The 23,749-nt window shown below is 39.8% G+C and overlaps 1 protein-coding gene across 1 annotated transcript in view; it reads right to left on the bottom strand.

Annotated features, from left to right (window-relative positions):
* Positions 1-10,848: 10,848 nt before the first annotated feature.
* Positions 10,849-23,749, bottom strand: part of STMN2 (stathmin 2) — a 40,045-nt gene continuing 27,144 nt past the window's right edge. The window contains exons 4-5 of the mRNA XM_083863706.1: positions 14,556-14,747; positions 10,849-12,222 (exon numbers count right to left, since the gene is read on the bottom strand). Coding sequence (XP_083719832.1) covers positions 12,163-12,222; positions 14,556-14,747 — 252 coding nt within the window. The 3' untranslated portion in view covers positions 10,849-12,162. The remainder of the gene's footprint in view (positions 12,223-14,555; positions 14,748-23,749) is intronic.

The raw sequence follows: 23,749 nt of genomic DNA, 5'->3' as shown, positions 1-23,749 counted from the left end.
ACTCTAAATGCTTCCTTTCTGCAATGACTCAGCTTTTCAGGATTTTGAATTACCTGTTTAATGCCTGATTCAACATTAACTAACATGGCAGAAAAAATTTCTGTTTGTGTAAGGGAATATTCACATCAGGTCCTTTATTAGCTGGGCAAAGATCAAATGAACAACCACACCTCTTAAGTGCTATTTTGTATCTTTTTTTAAAGTGAAATTTACAGTTAATTTCAAACTTCGTAGTTTTTAATGTGTGATCAAAATGCACAAGCTTAAATTTATAACTGGAAAGATTTTACTTTGAGAATGTATTTATTGTAGCTGCTATATCATTATCAATTTTTCTTTAGAATAAGAAAACCCAAGATACTATTTCACCACCAAAAATTAATTTAATATTCTCTCAAGGATGAAAACATGAACGATCAAACCAATTAAATGCTAATGGAAACAAAAAAATTGCAGTGCTTACTAGTGGTGTCCAGGTAAAGAATTACAAATTCAGAATGCCACAGTCATTTCAACATAGCATAGCACAGAATAAAATAGAATAGACAATTTCAGTTGGAAGAGACCTACAATGATCATGTCAACCTGATCACTAAGGGATTGACCAAAATTTAAGGCATGTTTTTAAGGGCATTGTCCAAATGCCTCTTATACACTGAGAAGCTTGGAGCATTGGCCAGCTCCCTATGAACTCTGTTTCAATGGTTGACCACCCTCCTGGTGAAGAAATGCTTCCCAATGCCCTGTGTAAGTCTCCCTTGTTAGCCATTCTCTTTTAAGAATCCATAAAAGAGGTAATGGTTTAAGTAAATTAAGTAAATCAGATTGTGATTAATTGGAAAGAGAGGAAAATAAACTTATCCATAAGTAATTTTGCAGACACACAGCTGGTTTGAGAGGCAAAGTTAATTCTTCACAAACTAGAACACTTCAGTTTGACAAGTACTGGATTCTGTGCAATTCCTTGTGTGTGACTTAAACAGGTTTCCACAGTGCACTGTTTCAAGAGGTGCACATAAATTGATGAGGTCCAAACACCAAAAATGATGTGTTACCTTGTTATTTGTTACTTTATTCCCTCTTCCAAATCCCAAAGAATGACCTACATTTGCCATGAAACACTTCTACCATCATTTGTGTTGTCTTATGTCATGATGGACAAAATATATAACATAGGGTAAGCTAAACCGTATTTTAGAAACTCTCTGCCTTCTTTTCCTTTATATATATTTTTTTCTACCATGGCCACTGAGACCTCTTCTGCCAGAAAATATTAAACAGTTTGTAATAAGGGGGGAGTTCTTGCATTCCCATTCTCACATTCTCATGTGATTGCTGTACCAAATGAAGCCCAGTGCCATACACAGCCTTACTCAGAGGATGAGGAGCTTGTAAGGGTACCCAGGGCAGTTGTCTGGGGATTTGGGTCATGAGAGAAGCCCACTTAACTAAGGTAGCATGTGAGTCATCTGAACTGTGAGTGAGAAGGCAAAATTAGAGAAGTTTTAATTTCTGCTTTGAGTTGCCTTGGATTTAATAACATTTATAGGAACATTATCTGTGCTTCCAGCAACTTTCCAGAGACAGTTTAAAATCTGTTACTGGTGGTCAAGTATTTGGGGCTGCCTGAATGCAGGACATTTTCACCAGAACCATGTACTCATCTGGCTGGCTTTTGATAAGTATGTGAAAATAATTTATGATTGCATATGGAGTTGTTGATGCTTAGGCAATTGTGTGACTTTAGGGGCATATCATAGCCAACACCTATGAAGAGATGTAGAAATTTAATATAAATATGTAAAGGTGTAGATATAATATAAAATGATTTCTCCAGTAGCATGCTGACTGGTACCCTTCCTATGGAAAGTGCCATTTTTGTAATGCCATAGTGGATTTAATTAAATATCTGCAGTTATTGACAGGGTTACCTCTGTTGTTGTGAGTAGGAACCCCATGCAATGCCATGACTACCATGAATATTTGTATTTTCTCCATATATCCACTTGATATTGTCTTCTTCAAGCCTCTTGTTTTATTTATGACCATCTCTAGGCTTTTTCTCAGAAATACCCATCAGGATAGTAACATTCATGAGTCTTGCTTAATTCTGAGAAAACAGAAGTTGTTCTGGCACTTTTCTAGGCATTTTAGTATCTCAGATATATAGTCTTTCTTTAAGACCAGTTGCTGAATAAAACTGCAACTCTATCTACTTGCACCTCTATTTTCAGCCAGTTCTTGTCTGCCTAAGTGTAATGGACATAATTTTATATTTCATTTCTATTTGCTTTCTTTTGAGACCACTGTGAACACAGGGGTCATTTGGAGAACAATACTGTCTTCACAGTGATGCAAAGATGCAAAGCCATATTTTAAAGCTTTTTCTTAGTGGGATAATACGCATTATGCAAAAGCTTTTCTGTGGTTTCAGATAACTATATTTTCTATTACAAGGCTAGGGAGAAGAAAATAAATCATTATTAACAGCAAGTAATGAATAAAACACGGAGCAAAATAAGGAGAAAGATAATTTTCCCCATGTTAGACAAACAATAAAAGAACAAGTTTATGGCTATAGCCATGCCAGGATTCAATATCAAAGTATGTATGGTTGATTGCCACTGCTGGGAGAGAAAGTGCAATACCCCTTTCTGTAGAAATCAAGATACTGCTTTGAAAATAGTGTGTTTATGTTTTAATCATTCATTTTTTGCTTACACCTCAGACCTGGACATCATCCTGTGCTGGGCACAGAACTTTAGAGCTCCAAAATGCAGAGTTCTTCAGGAAGCTGGAATACTTCGTTGACTTGCTTTTGTCCTGCCTTTAAGCCTATTGGAAAATAGTCTGAAATGTGATGGAAAGAAAAGGAGATATACAGGTTATACCTATGTGTTCCACATTCCCTGGGAAGAAATTCTCTTCAGTTTAGAAACTTCTTTCCTTTCTTTCTTTGCCTGGAGAATCCATAGAAGACTGCAGGTAAAATGGTATCTGACTGCATAGTGGTCCCCCTGTGCTACAGTACATGAGAAAGGAGCAATTCCCTTTTGGTGCAGGGAATGTTTCTCTTCTAAACTAAGAAAGATCTCATTTCTCTCAGAAAGGAGAAAAATGGGGTGATGAAAAAGCAGCTCCTATATTTTATTGGTCCAAATAAAAAGAGGGCTTTTTTCCCTCCAGTATTAAAGCATAGAAAATATTCAAGTTTTCCATAAAATCCCAGCCCTGCCTGGGATCTGCCAGGCACAGCAGCATCGTGTACCTGCCAAAAGAGACCCTGTCAAAACTGCCAACTCTGCATCTTCCAGAGCTCTGGAAGAAGATGTCCAGTTTTGCCTTCAGCTTTGATGTGGAGTGATTATACACCTCGGATAACCATAAAACTAATGGGAAATAACGCGGAAGAATCTCTCTAATTTTGACGTTGTAAATTCCAGCTGGGTTTGCTGATAAACTTACCAAAGCTGTGGAGGTGCACTCCCTAGAGATCAGAGATGCCTGTGTGTCTTCAAAAACTCATCAAGAATCCTTTCATAGGAAAAAAATTACATTTTTAAAACCAGTCCAAGCACCTGATTATTGTGTAAAACATGAGGGTAAAAATATATTGCAAAATGCAAAAGTAGCATCATTTCTACAGTCAGCTCTAATATGGAACCAACAGCTGGCCAGAGGACAAGAAGATAATGCCCAGTGCTGTGAGTGGTGTCAGTGCTGGAAAGCGTCTTGGATGGGTTCAGAGTGCAGTTCCTAGGGTTCTCTGGAACCCTGCCATACTGGTTTAGATAGAGTTAGTATTCTGTGATAGAGTTAATTTTATTCCTAGTAGCTGGTACCATGCTGTGTTTTGGATTTAGGGTGAGAACAGTGTTGATAATATGCTGATGTTTTGCTGAGCAGTGCTTACTCTAAGTCAAGGACTTTTCAGCTGCTCACACTACACCACTTTGAGAAGACTGGGGGACACAAAGACATGGGTGGGGACACAGCTGGATCAGCTGACCTCAACTGCCCAAAGGCATATTCCATACCTTATGACATCATGCTCAGTATATAAGCCTATAAGCTAGGGAGCTGTCTGGGCATTGGTTAGTAGCTGGTGAGCAATTGCATTGTGCATCCCTCTTTTGGTCTATACTACTACTACTACTACTACTACTACTACTACTTCTTCTTCTTCTTCTTCTTCTTCTTCTTCTTATTATTATTATTATTGTTGTTGTTGTTGTTACTATTATTATTACCGTTCAATTTCTGTCCTATAAAACTGTCAACTCACAAATTTTACTTTTTTGCCCCCAGTTTTCTCCTCCATCCCTCTGTGGGGGAAGTGAGGCAGCAGCTGTGTTGCATTTAGCTGCCTGCTGGATTAAACCATGACATCCACGTGTGGATTGCCTTCCTACAGGACCCCTCCTGAGGTGCCAGGGATTGGGAAAACTCAGAGCAGAGTTCAGCTCTCCCTTCAGCTTCACCTTGTTCTCCTCCAGCTTGGCTGCTGCTGCCAATTTGCTGCTGTCTCTCACTGGCAGCCATCAGCCTCCTCCTTCTCTGTATTTCCCAGAAGACACTTTTCCCTACAGCTCTGCCACAGGCTGTGCCTGCATGGACAAGTACCCAAGGAGATGCTGGGTGAATCAGGCTCCTTCCAGCACTGGTAGGGTGTCTGAGGAGCATGGGACAAGGCAGACTGACTAGCCTTCATGGTCATCCAAGGTCTGACAGAAACTGTTAATATGGGCACAGAGTTTATTTTGCAAGCAAGCAGCTGTGCTGTCTCCACACTTGTCCCTGGAGGCACTTATCCAGTGCTGCTCCCAGGCTAACACCTGTGTATACCTGTGTATAGGAAAACATGCAATCTGTGCAACCAGTTCATGGACAGCTCTTCATATGCCACTGCACTCCACCATTATTTTCATAATTTGCAAGCAGCTAAGTGTAAAACACAGTGCAGGAAGGGATGCTCCAGTTTCTTATGCTGTGAGCATCACCCTTTTCCAGCCTGCATGAAATCTATCTGAAGAGCAGTGATGTTTTCTTCTTCCGTCCAGCACTCAGGAGAGCTGGTTTAGATTTGCTAGGAGCAGGAATCAGCCTCTAAGCTCCAGACTAAAGGAACAGGTAATATTAACCTCTTTATTAATATCCTTTAGTTTCTTTTAAATGTCTGCCCAGTTATGTATTTTTAAGGAAATGTAGCAAAAGCAATGAATTTTGCCCAAGGAAAAAGTGTTACCTTTTGTGTTTTATATAAACCCAAATCTACATTTTAGGTTAAATATAGAACATCAGACTCCACAATGCAGGATTTCAGGATTCTGCAGAGCTTGTAAGGATCTTCAAAATAAAATTTACCATCTGTAGTTGCCTATTAAATAATAAGACATTGCCATCTTCTGGTCACAAGCAGTTGTACATGGGGATATTTGTCAACTGTTGTGAATATGTAGAAATTATTATCTAAACAACTTACTGGAAAGCTGTGTCTTTTAAGAATTAATGTTTTTAAAATGTATTTTGATAGGGCGAACCTATTTTTCAAACTTTGTTTAAAAATCCTTTGCAAGTATAATAGCTAAAAGAAATTTAAGTTGTAGCTTGTCTGTTTCATTATATCACACTTGTCTGGGCTGTATCTGGGATAATGCTGTTCATGTCTCCATCTTCAAGAGTTGCCCAGGATCTCCCTTTTCTGAGACCCATTTCACCAAAACCAAACTGTTACAGCAGGAAGACATTATCCAGCAGCTACTTACTGCCATCCAAAAGCATGGCATTATATTGTAGACTTGAGGCAGGCAAATGTTTCCCTAAGTAAATTCTCAACTATCTGCATTCCTATGGTTTTTAAACAGAAAAAGGAATCTCCATGTATTTCCCTGGAAGAAAACTAAAAGGTCAGATGGTATCAGAGCTTCAGCATAGCATTGGAATTATGAATGGCTAGAGCACAGGCATTTTACTGTACACTGGAGAACCCCCCAATCCATGGCATAATCCAAGCATATTCTGGTTCCCATTGCTCACAGAGCTATGGATAACACACACACACACACATATATAATGTAGGCTGGATTTTAGGCTGTCTTGTACCCTAGTTCCAAGTATTGGTGTGGGAATGGAGAAAGAGTTCAGTGTTTTTCAAGGGAGACATCTTCAAGCATGACCATGCTCTCTCCTCCCTGGGAGATGAAAACTACTTTTCAAATGTGAGATTTGTTTCACAGTACATTTAGTCTCTCATCTGCTGATGGTTTCTGACATAGCTTCTTTTGCCCTTACCTGCACTTCAGACATTGCTTTTATAATTTTCACAGTCTTTCTTCTGAGCTGACTGCTGTGCACAATGTTGCTTTCTAGACATATTTGCTTTCTAGACATTATTTAAGTAATGCAGGAATTATCACAGTTAGACATGCTTCTGATGGTGATATTGCCATAATTGTAATTCTGGCTGCTCCATGTTCCACACAAAAAATATCAGTCCTTTCTTTGGATTTACAGCTATCTGTGGCCATGCCACTCTTGTTATAGAGGAGTTAAACCTTAAAATGTCTGGACTCAGGCTTCAGGTTTCAAAGCCGCCATCTACCTCATATAAAGTCCCTTATATAAAGTGTACACTGCTCAGCAGATGGAATGGATATTCTTCAGAGGAAATCCTTGCAATCAATCCCTGGCGTGTTCAGAGACGCTCCCTCTTGCAGTCTGACCACTGCACGGCAGTATTGCACCAACATTGTTGGAATCCAGGACATCCCTCTGGGCGCCCTGGAAAGTCACAGACCTCGGTAGAGAGGCCTGGGACCGGAAAAAGAGGGTCTGGGGTCTGTGCAGGGGGGTTTGCCTGGCACAGAGCCCAGGAAGACACAGTCTTTGATTTTGGTCCATGAGAAAAACATCCATCAGAGAGAAGACTTGCAAGTCACAAATGTGTAACAGACAGTAGTGTAGTTCTCACTGTGCAGAAGATTTTGTAGTTTTGGATTTTTAGAATGTAGATGCAAAGGGACAAGATGGTGATTTTAGGGCGGTGCCCTGGGTTCTTCTTCTTCTCCCTTGGCATCTATCGTCTGCAGGGATGTGGGCACAAAGTAGTTTCAGTGGATTGGATCAAAGTAGACATGACCCTGTTAGTATAGGTGGATGACATTGGCACAGAATTGTAAACAATGGGTACGTAGTTATCTGTATAAGAGGTAGTGACCTCCCATCACAGAGGGAGTCACCTCGTGTCCAGGCTGCTGTGAACATCTTGGCTGGACACAGAGAATTGTAAGATAATAACTAATAAACAGCGCAAGAAACCAGAAAACCAAGACCTTGAGACTCTTCATCATTCTCTCGCGCCGAACACCGAGCACTGAGCTCAGCACAGAACACAGAGACACAGAGTCAGACAGCAGACCCTAAATCCTTCAGAGGTCAAGAGGGAAAATCACTCCCTCAGAGCCCACACGAACCACCAGCTTTGGAATCTTGGGTGAGAAAAAAACAGAATAAACCCAAGAAACATCACTGTGGCACCAGTCTTGAGGCACGGGGAAAGTTCCTTAAAATCATCCTAATCTCACCCTGGCAATATCCCTTCTGCTGAGTGAACGTCTCCTCTTCCCGCTGCTGGAATATGCTCAGTAGAGGGCATGTGCTGCAAGATGGATGTGGGGCCTGCCTGTTCCTGTGGTATCCTTGCTTCTCTCTATCAAAACCTGCTGAGAGGGTTTGATTTGACATGATGGGATCTGGCAACAATGGGATGAAGAAGATGTTCATGCTGCCCTAATGTGGCTCTCCGTCTGTGAGAGGAGAGAGAAGTACCTCTCTTCTCTGCATAGTTTAGGTGCTGGGAGTAAAACTTTCCTGTGCTGATCACAGAGCCCATCTCTCTGACAGGGCTGCTGGATGGCAGTCAGGCAGACAACTCTGAGTGTGTGTACAATGCTGCTCTACATCAGTCACAGGTTTGGGGATTCTGGAGTGAGGAAATGGGCAGACATTACTGTTTGGCTATAGAAGAATTAGGATTTTCTTCCAGTCATTCAAAAACAAAGCAACAAAAAACCTCCATGTGACAAGAAGTATGATAAAAAGGGAAGAAAAAGCATTGTTTTCAAGTTCTGAAGTGGTGGTGAATTTAAATGATACATCCAAACCTCCTGACTTTGGAAATATTTGGAGGTTGTAGTGGGGTTGGTCTCTTCTCCCAGGTAACAAGTAACTGTACAAGAGGAAACAGCCTAAAGTTGTGCCAAGGGAGGTTCAGATTGGACATTAGGAAGGAATTCTTCACAGAAAGATTAGATTAGATATTGGAATGGGCTACCCAGGGATGTGATGGAGTCAACATCCTTGGATGTGTTTAAGGGAAGATTGGACATGGACTTAGTGCCATGGTCTAGTTGACATGGTAGTGTCTGGTCATAGTTAGACTAAATGGTCTTTTCCTACATAAATAATTCCGTGATTCTGATATTAGGAAAAAAATCTTCACCAACTTCCTACATAAATAATTCCGTGATTCTGATATTAGGAAAAAAATCTTCACCAACAGGGTCATCAAGCATTATAACAGAAGTGGCTCAGTTGCCATCCCTGAAGGTATTTAAAAGATGTGTAGATGTGACACTTAGGGATGTGGTTTAGTGGTGGAGTTGGCAGTGCCAGGTTAATGATGCCAGGACCCAATGATCTTAAATGTTTCTTCCAACCTAAATGATTCTAGGATTCTATGAATTGGTTTGAGCATAAATTTTGTGGCTTCTGTAGGACCATGAGAAGTGTGACAGGTTTGAGCCATTCCTGCTTGGTTACTCAGGCTGTCACTTCATGGCAGCTTTGACACAACTGATGAGTTAACCAAGAGGAAATTGAACCCTACCCACTCCTGGAGTGGCAGTCCTTGGACCTGCAGAGGTCAGAGGCCAGCTCTGCCCTGTTTCTGAGCCAGCATACAGCCCAGGAAAGGCTGAAACACCTGTGTGGTGCAATGCCAGCACTCCAGCCTCTCTCCCGTCCTATGGGAGGTTTCAGGCAGCCTGTGAAAAATGGTCTGCAGTTCATCAGCCACTACTCACAGCTCATGGCATGAACTTGGGCATCTACAGTTAATTAAAGAAAAAGCCTATTTTTTTTGATCTAAAATCCCTGAACCCTCTGGTGGCCATTGAATTAAAAAGCCCATATCGCCAAAATGGTAATACTTTAAAAAGCAGGTGTTTTACACTTATATTTTAGTACTTTTCAAGGAGATTCTTTATCTGTAGCCACACATGAAGAGAGACCCATGGCAACAATACACTTTTGCTAGCACAAGCAGGGAGGAGAGGAGTAAAAGGAGGAAATGGCCATGCTGCAGGTCTCCAGACATTTCTTCTTGCTATTTGAGATTAAATAGGCAGTGTATTTGCAAACAGGCTTTCAAAGCATAGTTACACACTAATAAAATGAACAGTTCAAAGAGCCAAGTGAGCAGGAGCAAAGAGCATGGTTTGTGACCTGGGGCAGCAGTGCTCCCACTGTCTGGTTCTTCACTCTTTTCCCTGGTGCAGCCTGGGTGCCTGTTGAGAAGCACTTTCCCATGCAAAGCCCAGTTCTGTGGCAGGATGACAGTGTGCTGGAGACCCTCCCAGTTGGTATTTTGGGTGTGGACACCCTTTTTTGTGAGGGGAAGAGAGTTGAACCTCATGGAAGTGATGCAAGTTGCCCTGCTTGGCTCAGAACCAGATATTTGTTCTTGGCTTATTCTCTGAGCAACCATAGCCAGGCAAACAGGAAAAGAGCTTGAAGTACTACCAGAATTTGTTAAGTCAATGGACAGGGAGAACTGTAAGTGAATTGCCATCAGGAAATGAAAACAGAATCCACAAACCTTCAAGATAAGATCCTGGACCTTAAATTTAATTACAATAATGTCCTTTTTTTACTGGGGCTTAAAGCAATATACAAACTTCATAGGCTTGGCAACATCGAAGTTCATGTCTTCCAGACTCAATGTCTGCTATCCGGCTTCTGTGCCAGGTTTACTTTTGGTAATTTCATGAGAAAGATAAGTAATTTAGGCAGGAAGACCCAGCTCCCATAACAAGGTGGAGTACTCATTTCATTCTGTGGTATTGAGTTCACTGCACACGGAGTTGAGCTCACAGCCTTTCTCCAGGTTCAACTGCTGCTGCTCTTTGACTGCAGGCCACATCTTGGCTCTGAAAAAAAATACTCTGGCAAAATAAAAAAAAAATGACTGTTGTAGACCTGGAACATAAAGCCCATTTCTCTGAAAGAGCAAGTAAATGATGCCACTTTGATGACTTCAAATAATTAGTTTAGTTTTCTACTAATCCTAGAGATAATTCTTTATTACTTGTCCAGTTCAAAATGAGGTCTGATTCAATTTTACATCTCAGCTCTGTATCTCAGCAGAAGCCCAAGTGATTTTGTTCTTCAATGAATCCTATAAATTAATATTTTCTACCCTGAAAACCAGTGTGTTAACACCCAGAATCTTCTTGTAGTTATTGATGTATGTACCCAAAGCTAGGTTATTTGCTTTTCTTTCCCCAGATTTCATTCTCTCCCCAGTGTTCAGCCAGGATTAAGGACTGCATGTGTATATAGATAGTTCTTTTTAATAAACTCAGTGCTAGAGGTCACCTTTACAGGCTCAGCTTTTAAAAAACAACCAGACTAAGCACTGGAAAAGGCATAGCAGGAGTTAGTTCCATATTAGCAGAGAAATAAGCTTGGTTTATTAATAGGTCTTGTTTAAGTCTCATTTCCATGCTTTTGTGACTGCATTAGATTTTCCCCTTACACGGGCACATGCCAGAGGTGTAATGGAGTGAGAGAAGAAACAAGCCCTTTTTCAGTTCACAGAACCCCAATTCTTTATTAATCACAGCTTGCTCACAATGACATACAGGAAAATAGCACTAATGAAGAGTAGAATATGCAGGCAGCAACCTCTAGGGGGGTAGGGACAACTTCAAAACTGCAGCTATTTTGGGGATGATGTGTTAGGTTTGGTGATATTGTACTTGGCACAAGCACCCTGTCTAGTCATTCCTCCTGCTTCAGCCCTCTTAGTCCTAGTTGTCTGTCACTAGGTAGGGTTGGCTAACACTGAAGAGTAAAGGTCATGATGAATGGAAGTCAGCAGTGTCATAAAAAAAAAAGGTAACAACTGGCTCATGGTTTCCAGGTGAAATATTCGGTAGCCTCTTGTACTATTACACATGTAATGTGGTAGCATCAGATAAGTATCATAGATCATGGCACCTACAGATAAAGCCACTTGATGCTATCTATTAGTTGCTCCATCAATAAATTTTCAAGTGGTGAATTAAGCTCACTTTACAATTAGCATTGGTATGGCTGTTTGGCATCATCCAAAATTTGTCATAGCTTGATGGTTACAATGTGCCTCTTAAATTTGTTTCAAACTGATCTTGCTCGATTTCATTCTGTTGCACAGCTGTTTTTGTTGCCTCTCGCCCCAGAAAGCAGAAACAACAAACACTATGTGGCAACTCAACCTCAATTGTACAGCACAGTACAGAGCCCTGCAGCATAAGTTGCATTTGAAAAACCATTTTAAGAGCCTTTTGTCTTGGACAGCTGAATGTGAAGTCACAATACCTGTGGTCTAGTCACTGTTTCAAGAAAGCTTATTGATGGCAAAGCAGTCTAGGTTATTAGGCAATGACTGGTCTCTAGCACCATAGAACTACTACTGACCTCATGGTGGGTTGGAATGAGAAGTCGCAGGGAATGGAATTAGACATGAGGTGCTTCAAATGAACAGACCCAGCAAATTCAACCGAGTGGAGATAGACAACATCAGAAGCCTGTTACAGGACATGTAAGATTATGAAATAACTTGCATAATGCAATAATTGTATTTTTTAACAAAAATGTAAGTATTTACAAAATAAGATCCAAGTTTTTTAAACATCAAGCAAATCATTCTGCAAAGAGATCGCATTGTTTTTGTTTTTATTTTTTTGTTTCTTTCTTAAAGTTTTTTATTGAGTTCTTGATTTTTTATTTTTTTTTAAACCACGTCATACATTTCCCATACTTATATCGCATGATCCATAATAATATAGGCAGGGGGAGTTTACTAATGGTAGGGATGGGTCACATCCACCATTGCTGTTTTCAGCCAGACAGTTCCACCTGGAGCTCCTTGTTTCTACGGACCTCTGCAGCATGCCTCTCCTGGAAAACATGAAGAAGGGAAAAATCAAACCTTTTTCTCATTCCACCTGCCCAGATTCATGCTGACAACCTGTTTACATCATTAATTTGATGCTGATGCAAAACTTGTTTCACAGCCCAACCATCTTTAAAAGAAGCAACACAGGAGAGGTGTCATCCACCAGACCAGCCTGAGGCATGTTTTATGCTTACTTTATACTCCTTCTCTGGAGCTCAGTCTTTTATCTGATATGGCTTATAATCCTCAGCATATCACAGAGTTTCATTTAAAAGAGCCACATAGAGAGGTGCTGCTTGCAGCATAAAGTGTGCCACATGCTCACATTTGCTCTTTGAATTCCTGGATATTAAACTAAATATAGGGAAGGATGAGTGAGGAATTAATTGCCTGCACATTGTATGCTAGTTATTCTGTTATCTGTAGCATTTAGGAACTGTAATAAAGATCCAAGAACTCAGTTTCAACAAGATAAGCCAATCTGAATGTCTCAAACATCTCCTTAGACTGAAGCTCCCTGTCTCCTTGACTCTTTCTCTGGCTATGACAAAGAATACCACCTATTAGCACTGACTGAACCTGTGAATCAGTCCTTGAAAGGTCTGTAATAACAAATGCTAGATTTTATAAGGGGTTTGTTGCTTGCTGTTCCTATTAACTGCAGTATACAGAAATTACCTCTGCAGTAGCTTCCAGATACCAGTACCTTGGGGCACCCACAGCTCTGTGTAACTTTGGAAGACTTGGAACCAGATAGCTCACTTCTTTTTCTGTATATTAAGGATTCACTTTTGATGTTGGCAAATTATGTTTGTTTTTGATGTTGTGGTGTTGGCAAAACTGTATTTTTAAATTACTGGTAAGTGCAGATGTTTCCAAGTGAGTTACTGTCATCTTTCCTCAGAAGTCTTGTGTTTAGTGCATATATGCCATCACACTTCTGTGGAAACAGGGCTTAAGAGTCTGTTGACATTAACCTAGGATAGAGACATGTCAGATGTCCTTCCCACTTCCTTTTGGACCTTGAGGATAACTAATTTGCTTTTCCCTTTGTTTTCATAAGGTCTGGGTATATGCCTGCAAATGAAGCTAATGCAAAAATGTCAAGCAATCTGGGTATAGTTCTTAAGCTCAAGAATTATCTTGTTTGCATAGTTACTTGTAACATCATCATTTGGATACTGTTGTTTATTTCCTACTCTCAAAGACTTTTGTCTCCATCAAAGTTGAAGAGGTGCTTATGAAGATCTGCTTGAAAGCCTCTGAGAGATATTTTCTTTAGCCAATTTACTAGCATATTAGAAAGTTAATTTTTGAGAGAAACAAGTTATCACTCATGCAGAACTGATTATTTTTTTCTTAACACTTCTAAATCTTTATTTGCATGTTTCTCTCCCTTGTGTGCAAGGTTCTTTTTTGGAGAAGGGCATACTTCATCCTGCATCTAAGGTTTGTGATTCCCTGTTTCCTCTGGCTGTACCAAAGATCTCCATAGGAAAATTTACTCTCTTCCTTGCAAGACTTGTGGAAAGACCTTTTTGCTGTCTTTTGCTGTATATGAAAGAATTTTTCCCCATATTTTTTCCTCTTTCTCCTCTGAGAAACCAAGAATTACAGACATAGGGCAGTTTGATTTGATCAGTGAAGAAGCTGAAATCTAAACACAAGTGACCTTTCGTTTGTTCACAGAACTTCTTAACAGCTAGAAAACCAATCCTTCTCTAGAGACAGTCCAGCAAAGGGCCATGAGGATTAAGCAGCATCTCTTGGTCTCTGCTATGAGAAAAGCCTGAGAGAGCTGGGATTGTTCAGTTTGAAGGCAGCTCAAGGGCTCTTACAAGTATCTATAAATACCTGAATGAAGGGAACACAGAGCCAGGATCTTTTCCAGTGGTGCCCAGTGACATGATCAGGGGCAATGGGCAAAAACTAAAACCCATGATGTTTTCTCTGATCATCAGGGAACACTTTTTCATTGTGAGGTGGCCGAGCACTGCCCCAGGTTGCCCAGAGTGGAATTGGAGTCTTTATCCTTGGAGATATTAAAAAGCCACCTGGACATGGTCCTGGGCAACTGGTTCTAGGTGGCCCTGCTTGAGCCTGGGGTTGTACTAGATCATCTCCAGAGGGCCCTTTCAACCTCAACCATCCTGTGATTGTGTGACTGTAGCACTTCAGCCCTTTTTCAAAGGGAGTGGTGGTTTAGACATCAGTAGCTCTGACTTAAAAATATCTCAAGAGTAGCAACTGAGACAAAGACTATGCACAACATCTCTGCAAAATAATGATTAGATTTTCCTCTCTAGTCTGAGGTAAGGAGTGATGATGTGGTTACCTTCTCTTGGAGGCGTTCAATAAGAGCAGCTAAATTAGCTTCACGGTTTTCTTTGATCTGTTCCATTTTCAGTATCAGCTTTTCCTCTGCCATTTTGCTGAAGTTATTGTTCTCCTCCAAGGCTTTTTGAAGCACTTCTCGCTCATGTTCTCTCTTCTCTGCCAGATGTTTCAGCACCTGGGCCTCCTGGGACTGAAAAAAGAAATGAGAATGGTGGCTGAGAAGAAATACTCATGTGGAGCAAAGCATCTTGCCATGTTGCCAGGGAGCAGAGTATGTTGCCATAGGGCAACAATTCCCTGAGTGTCAAAACTGTGTAAAGTTTGCTGCTTTTTTTTTTAGAAAGTTCACTTTATGACTGAACCGGATTAGACTCTAAAACAGGTGTTTACAAGCACTGGCTGAGCGTGGGGTACTTGCCTGAGGCAGCAGCAGACAAATGTCTAAAGCACTTCTGTTAGGAATTTCTATGCTGCTGCCCTGGCTCGCCTGGATTGCTGCAGTGGTTGCTCAACCTCTGACAGCTGCAGTCTCTTAGCTACAGGCCTTTTATCTTTAGGGATAGGGATCTGGGGTTGAAGAAATGTACAGAGTAAAAAGGGAGATTACTGATGTAGGACAGGTGCAATTCTCACCCAGGTGGGACTCTTCTTTAATGTGCTTGAATAGTTAACAACAGGCTTGGAAGTTTATTGACATGAAAGACAGGCAGTATTAATTCAGACAATGTTTTTTTCTCATTACACTTATATTTGGCTCAATCTCACTGATTAGGAAGGGGGGAGGGAAGTGTTTTATTGCATAGAAAATAAAAAAAAATAGTTAAAAGTTTTTATTTTTCAAAGAAGATGAAAACGGAGTCAGAATTAAACAGATGCAGTCTATGCTTAATATTGTGTTTTTCTTTGTAAACTCACTTCTCAGAAGCATAAGCTTTGTTATTTATATTAAATCAAATTTCTAGCAGAAAACCACTGATCCTAGGAAAGAAGCCAAAAAACCTTGCAGCATTGGGCCCATTCTCCAGGCAAGTCTAGTTGAAAAGATAGTTATTTGGAAAGGATAAACAACACCATACACTTCTGGATAAAATAAATGAGAGGCAGCATGAGGAGAAACAGAAAAACAGAGAATGAAATAGGACACCAGGAGGCTAAATTTGTATTTGAGTGCTGATCCCAGGGCACTGTTGCCATTGTGATCCATAAAAATGAGTTAGTTTAAGACCTAAATTAAGGGTTTTAACCATTAATTACAATTAATGGTAATGAAACCTTTTAAATTCTATCATGTGGCTTCAAATGGACTGAAAAAGGCTGCAATTCTTTTATATGAGCAAGACTCAACTAGGAGAAAACAAATATTTAATGAAAGTAAGATATGCACAAAGCCAAATGCACTGACAAGGCAAATTAAGCAGATTTTAGAAAAGGCTGCACAGGCCAGGCAGAACATTTCGCAGCAAGATGTTGGAGTAAAACACATCTGGCTTTGAAAATCTGTAATGGCTTGCTTGAGATCATAGAAGAGAGCCACTTCCATCCATCCTTATCACTTAATGCATTTCACCTCTGGCCTGGCTGCAGGTACAGCTCATTTTTCAAAATGATTTCTGGAGCATTTGCTGGTAGGAATGGTCTGCAAAGGCTGGTACCTCCCAGAGACTCCTCCTGGCACTTCCCTCCCTTACAGCATATGCTGAACAGGGTAATAGAGCAAGCATTTTGTGTCTTTGACTCTGTTGTGCCTCATGAAAGATGTTGCAAATGGGAACAAAAGCCCCCAGATAGGTGAAGCCAGAAGAAGAGGGAGTTTCACTGGTGGAGTATGGAAGAAGGATGAGCCAAAGACAAGTAGAGCTGGGCAAAGGAGGAATTTTGTAGAGCAATTTAAAAAATCATAAAAGCCCATAAGTTTAATTAAAAAAAATTAAAAAATAATATAATAAAAGCAGCTTATTTTGAAACAAAAAGTTTGATTTCAGTTACTCAGCATTTAATAGTCCCTAAATGTAGGTTATTTTACTAAGTAAAAACGTTATTTTAAAAGATCTGATGCAATGTAAAACTGAAATAATGAAATATTTTCATCTCTCTTTCCCACTTGCAGACAAACCTGAGTGGCTCAGTTTGACCAGTGCTTGTGAAGTTATTTTGCATTTTTTGTTTGATTTATTACTCAATGGCAATCTCTTGTCTGCTTTTGGAAAAGTTATGATCATTACATTTTGTTTGCGGATATGAATTTTGTGAGCCCTTTGCTTAAATGATCTAAAAGTAATGGATAATCTGAGAACTCATCTCTTCCTGTTGAGAGTTTAAAGAGAAAAGACACTATTAGACTATTGTAATGTCCTTTCCCATTAAACATTTTCAGAAGTGACTTATTAATTTGGAAGGCTAACATTTCATAGTGTTTAAATATGCATATATAATGTGTTATAAAATCAAGCCTTTTCAGATTTGGGAAACAATTTCCAAGGACATAGCCACCCACTAATAAAAAGTAAGGTTTGGACTATGCATATAAGAAGCATTTTTTAAAAGAGCATTTGCTTTTAATGGAGGTAGCAAAATACCTTTGAGACTTTGAGGCACTTGCTCATTTTCAAGATTTGTTTTCTTTCATTCAAACCCTTTGTCTTCTGGAAAGACTTTTTTCATAAATCCAGGAGATCAGTGAAAAATCAGAGCTTCATATCAAAGTATACATATTTCTGGATGCTGTGCTGGTAGACAGTACATTCAAAAGTAATTTGTCCTCTAATTCATGATAATGAAGAAAATCCTTATACTCTAATTCAGTATTTACTGGATACAAATAGTGTTGGCACCAGAACGAGACTGCTTGAAAGCTGAAGCAGGCCTCAGGAACTGCCTGTAAACCCCTAATGCGATTTTCCTTCACAATATGTCTTTAATGCTATATTGTGACGAATTTCGAGAGAGGAAAATCACCGGTACCCAGGACTGGTTCAAAATAAAGGAACCCCCCTCCCTGCCACAAAACATCCACAGGGTAGAGTCTCATTTGGACTGATGTTCCTTCTCTAATGGCATTGTAGCCCAGCTGTCAGTCTGCCTGTTTCCCTGGTGTTCAGACCGTTCTGAAATCCCCTTACGACAATTCTGGAAGGCAGCTGCTATGTGTTTGTACTGGATTGTCAAATGATTTTCTGTTTCCAACCCATTTGGCAAAAGAACTTGGCCACCCTGTCTGTTCAAAGTCTACTGAACATCCAGAAATCGGTAAATGAATGACCATGGATACCCAGGAGAGCTGGGATTAATAGACTCCTTTTGTTGTTTTTCTTTTAAATGACTGTGTTTGGGCTCACACAGTTCTGCAGTGATGCAGGATTCCAACATACATAGGAGGTTTTTATTTCAGGCTTATTTTCAATGCTGTTTGAAGGGTTGGAAAAGATATTTTCATATCTTTGATAGTTCTGATATAGTTGTAAACCTCTTATGTTAAGTGTTTCTTACACAGATGGAGTGAGAAAATAAAAAAAAAAGGCTGTAAATGGGATGAAAGATAAAGAAGACTAATGGAAAGAGAAAAATATGAAATGGAGAAAACAAAAAGCAATATTCAAGGAGGAAGATTCAGAAGACTTCTTAAATATAACAAGGCATAATCAATGCAGCTCCAGCTGCAGCATCTAATGTTACATCATAGAATCAAAGAATCATAGACTGTCTTGGACTGGAATGAACCTTAAAGGTCATCCAGTCCTAACCCCCTGCCATAGACAGGTGCATCTTCCACCAGACCAGGCCGTGCAAAGCCCCATCCAACCTGATCTGGGCCACTTTGAGGGATGGGGCACCCACAGCTTCCCTGAGCAAACTGTCTCACTGCCTCATCACCCACATATTGAAGAACTTTCTCCTACCATCTGATCTAAATCTCCCTTCTTTTACTTTAAAACAATTCTTTCTCATTCTACCACCATCTGTGCTTGGAAAAAAAATCACTTTCCCTCTATTTTACAAGCCCTCTTAAGGTACTGAAAGGCTGCAAAATAATGTGGTGTAACAAAAATGTTTATTTGTTAATATTTAAATATGGAGGAATAAAAATATTGGAGATTAGTCCTGGTACAGACACCTTTGCTCCAAGAAACATACTGATGTGCTAAAAGTGCGGGCAAACTACTGTGATGTTCATATCATATTTTTAAGGGATCATGTGCATCTTCAGTTTTCAGAGATGAGTGGTTCAAAAGGAAATCCACATCTGTTACCTAGCTGGCTGGAGACAGATGCAGACTACCAAACCCTCAAGTCATGAGCAAAATTAGTTATGGAAACTGGCTTTGGAGACACAGTGTTTAATTATTACTCACAGAAAGAAAATTCTCCTTATCTGAGTAAGCTGTGCTTTATTTTCTCATATCTGTTTATCTATCTTTGTTTGACAGATATATCCAAATAGTGAAGTACTTGATATGGAGATAAAAGTAATCCTTTATTGCTCTTAAACAAGAAATGGGTTCAGGCAACTGCTTTTAAGCTGAGGATTTCAGCTTGAATGCATTCAACCTCAGACACCAATACCCTTAGTTACAAGACTGTCTGAGACACAGTACCAGTCATGAGCACTCCCCCTTTGCAGCACATTTGTTCACTGGGTTTTTTTACAATACATTTGTTCAGAAGAAGTGCAATAATGTTGGTATTCCTCAATATACTGTGTATCCAAGAGATGCTATTAATGGAGCAGATTGTGAAGACAGGAGGAAAAGCTCCTACTGCATGTAAATGCCAAGGGGAAGCCTAGGTATGGTGACTTGAAGTATTGATGTTCTCAGGGGAAGGAACTGAGGCTGAGATTTTTCCATGTAAAAGCACGGGAATGGACTCAAATAAGACTCCTCTCAGAAGTATCCATTTGGCAGGAGAGTCAGAGACATGTGATCTGTAACTGTGTGTGAAGCATTGCTTCTAGTGAAGCCAGCTGATGAAAATATTTGCTTAAATTTAGGCAAGGATCTCTTTTTTAAATTTATTTCTGCAAAGTCTGCCAAATGACCTTTGGGATGTGGAGTAAAAAAAAAAAAAAAAAAAGAGTCCATCCATGTTATGATTTAAGAAAACTCAGTTTCTCTTCCTCAGCTGGCACAAAATTGCTGCTCTCATGGTTGTGACCTGTGGGGATGCAAAAGGCATGTTGGGGGCATGCAAGAAGTACCACCTGAGCCCTCTGCCTTCATGGTCTGCTGCAGTTTGAGGCCTGGCATAAAGTTAATGAAGATCAATGTCAAATTGTCTTATGGTTGTTCATTAGTGGCACAGCCATAGCAAACTGAGGAGAGAAGGTTTTTCCAGCATTGGGTTTTATGCTCATGGCTCCATGCACTCTGAGACAGGCCCTGGTGCCCATCACCAAATCCTTTCCTTGTTGGTAGCAAACATCTTCCTACAGGCACACATTCCATAGGATAATGTTTTTGTTTTTCAGATGAGGGACTGCAAGGTTTCTTGCAGTTTTGTCTATCTTTTGTAAAATTTTAGGGGTGAAACACTGTGTATAGGTACACTATGGTATAAATCAAAATGTGACAGAAACATCCATTTCAGGTGCTGATTACACCTATTACTGCGACCTTTACATGGAAAAAAGGCTTCATGCTGCATTCCTTCTCCACATAAGCACAGCTGAGGGCCAGCAGCAATAGAAAAGGAGATCAGTAAGTGAGCAAGAGAGGAGACATCTCGGGCACAGCCTATCTTCATTCCCATCCTTCCCACCTTAAAATTTGGGAAAGCGTAACAGAAATGAGATGGAAGAAGAAAGCTCCACTTTTGACAGGGAAGGTGTGTATCCGTTCTCTGCCTGTCACCTGGAGCAGCAGTTCTGTAGGTGCCTTGCCATGTCCGGAGAGGAATATTTGTCCCCCAGCTCCGTCGCCTTCCCTGCCTTGGCAAAGCCCTTCCCCCCTCAGTCTCCTGTACAGAGCAGTAAAGCACACATGGCCAAAGCAGGGATGGATTCAGGGTATCAAGAGCTGCCTCTGGACAGGCTGTGGGGCTGGCTTAAAGGGGCAGTGAGTTGGCTGCTGAAGCCCAAACTGAGCGTGGTCCTGATGCTGGCAGAGGTGCCCTGGGCTGGCTGCTGCTCTGGGGAGCCCAGTGAGCCCAGCCCAGCCCAGGCTGCATGGCAGGCTTGTCTTGTGGCATCTCATTGCAATAGCATTAAAAACACATGGAGCCATAAGTCTATATCCAACAGCATGAAAGTTAAAAAATGTGACTGTTTTCCTGCATTCTTTGTCACACTAAGCCCTAGGGATAAGCTTGATTCAATTTCATTCCAATACAAAGCAATTAAAAGGATTTAATTGCATACAGTTTCTATCCTATAATCCAAAGTCTAGTAGAAATGCACATCCCTTTAGTGTTTCTTTTGTTATGCTAGTAAGTAAATTGAACATAGGCAATAAAAATATATAATTTGACATATGCCCCTCAAAGTCTGTACACCACTAGTAAGAACATCTGAACATTGAAGGCCAATGGGTAAAAATTGATAAATGTTAAATATTCTGTAAGAAAAACTTCTGTTGCATACAATGCCACAGTGGTCTAGTTTCTTAACTGAGAAGGATGAAAAGATCTTTTTGATTATCCATCAAGGTAGGAAAATATAGCACACATATGCTCCCCCCCACCAAAAAAAAAAAAAAAAAAAAAAAAAAAAAAAAAAAAAAAAGGCTAACAATGACATGCTGTAAAGAGGATTCTATAAATGGAAAGGACAAATCTGTGACTAGCCCAAATGAGTTTTGCTGTGTAATGAAAAAAGCAAAAAATGCCTCAGGTGAAACTCTCTGAGAGTATGAGGTCATGACTGTCAAGTGAGTTAAAGGGGGAGAAAAGGAAAGAGGAGTCCTATGAAAGCTTACGAGGAAATAAACAAGAATGATAAACTGGAAAAAGCATAAGCAGGAGACTGCTGAAGTGCATGTATTTCTCTAGATGTTCTCATGAGTTTGAAAATTTATTAATGAACACTGCCTAATTAACAGAGTAGAACCTAATTCCTAAGCAGTGTGAAATTCATTAGTGATCTTTTTTTTTTTTCAAAAAAGGCAATTCTCATCCATTAGTTATACTTGATTTTAATTAGAACTGTACTGGAAGGACATGATCTAGAATGGCCATGCCTGACATAGATTGAAAAGTATGATAATAACAGCCATGCTGGCTTTTAGAAAATGTCTGCCTGGTTTGTCTAGCAGCAGAAAGTGGAAGAAGATGCTGAGGGAAACTAGATGAAGTTGGGCAAATCTCTCTAGCTTTCATCACTCAGCAAGTTCCATATTTTCTGAGTCACAAGTTCCATTTACATAATAATTTTCTACAAGGTAGTGTTCTATTAATTTTCCTGTTATTTTTTGAACTAAATAATATTTTAATAACCTCTAAACAGTCCGTGATAACAAATTTATCTTGAATAAACAATACATGAAAACATGATTTCTTTTTGAAATTGTGTCTGATGATTTCCTTGAGTGTTTTGTCCCCTTTGGATTTTGTGAAATAGAATATAATTGTTCCTATTCATCTTCTCATTACCATTCATGACTTTGTAGACTTCTACCTTCTCTTTCATCTGTTGTCTCTTCCCAAGCTGAAAAGTGGACTGTTTAATTTATTTTCTTATGGAAGATTTTCTGTTCCTCTAATTGCTTTTTTATCCTTCTCTGCACTATGCTTTTTTGGGGGGCAAAAATTAAGTCAATAATTGAGATGTGAAAACATCGGGGATTTTAATAGTGATGTAAGGAAATAGTTTGCTCTGTTCTTTATTCCTTTCCCAGCAACTTCTGCTGCAATGCTAATGTGGAGTATCTTGTCTGTTAAAATAACTCAGTTATATGTTTATTCAAAATGAATATAGTATCAAGGGGAAGAAACGGCAGGTGTCTGTATTGCTATCGCTGATTACCAATCTATTGCATGATGAGTTTTTCTTCAGGAAGAAATGAACAGTAATGAAATCAATGGAATGAAATCTCTGAAACATTCAATTTGTATTTTCCACCAAGTATATGCATAATATCAGGCTTTTTAATTGCTGTCATTTCATTCTGTGTCTGTATCTTTATTTGAGCATTTCTACTCGGCACAGAGGAACTTCATGGACTGAGTCTTTGGAAAATGCCATAAATTGGGTGAGTGAAAGTTCACCCTTCTCAGCAGGTGCTTGTGCAAGTGGAAATTCCCTTGATATACAGATATGTCCTCTCACTGAAATGAATGCTCTGGCAGAAATATTTTTTTTGAAAGGAGCAATACTGCTAATGAGCGTGTGCTAGAACCACAGTGCATTGTTAGCAAGCCAGCAAAAATGACAAAAGTAGCAGCACTGCAGTTCTCATCTAGACAAATTGTTCAAATGAGTGAGGTCCAGAATAGTCAGGTTTCAATGCAAATCCAAACTGAGTGCCAGGTTTTAAAGACCTGTCAGTAACCCACATCTACTGACTTCAGCAGACACATAACAAACCACACACCAGAGTAATGATTCCCTTGAGGTTCTTGGCAGTGACTCTGGTCTGGTGTGACAGAATGAAAGAGAATGGAATTGCTTTTCCTGGATCTGATCCATGTACTCTCTAGCATAGATTCTGTCCCTGAATTTCTGTATAGGTTTTTGACGATATCAGGAAAAGTTCTGTTAACAGCAATTTTAGCAAGAAATCACATTGTTTGAAAGATAAATAAAAGGCTTAAGAGACATATAAGTTTGTTTCATTTTCAGAAACCCTCTACCAGGGACTCCATGGGCAGGTAGACAGGGTTTCTGATGCCTCTTTTACTATGCCAACTGATTTGCCACAAAATAACATTGGTCTCCAGGGTGAAGGACACAGAGAGTCCTAAGATCCCAAAGCTTTTGTGGCTCTCCTTTTGCGTGTCAGCAAAAAGAAACACGAATTAACCAGGACCATATATTACCAATTTTTATTTTTCTGTGGTCATTGCAGCCAGTCATGATTTTCCTGAAATGGTGCAATGCTGTGTTGTGCATATATAGAACACTGATAATTTCCAGACTGGCAATTCAGTCTGGCTATGGTGAGTGTTATCTTCCGAATTATCCAATCTGGAGTTTGTCTTTTTCTCTTTGTAAAAAGTTAAAAGAAAAAACAACCTGATTTAGCTCTGACTGTGAGAAAAATG

This window comes from Zosterops lateralis, assembly GCF_965231275.1.
Source record: "Zosterops lateralis genome assembly, chromosome: 1".
NCBI classification, from domain to species: domain Eukaryota; kingdom Metazoa; phylum Chordata; class Aves; order Passeriformes; family Zosteropidae; genus Zosterops; species Zosterops lateralis.
Note: the sequence above shows the minus strand (reverse complement) of the source record. Positions and strands in the feature narration are given on the sequence as shown.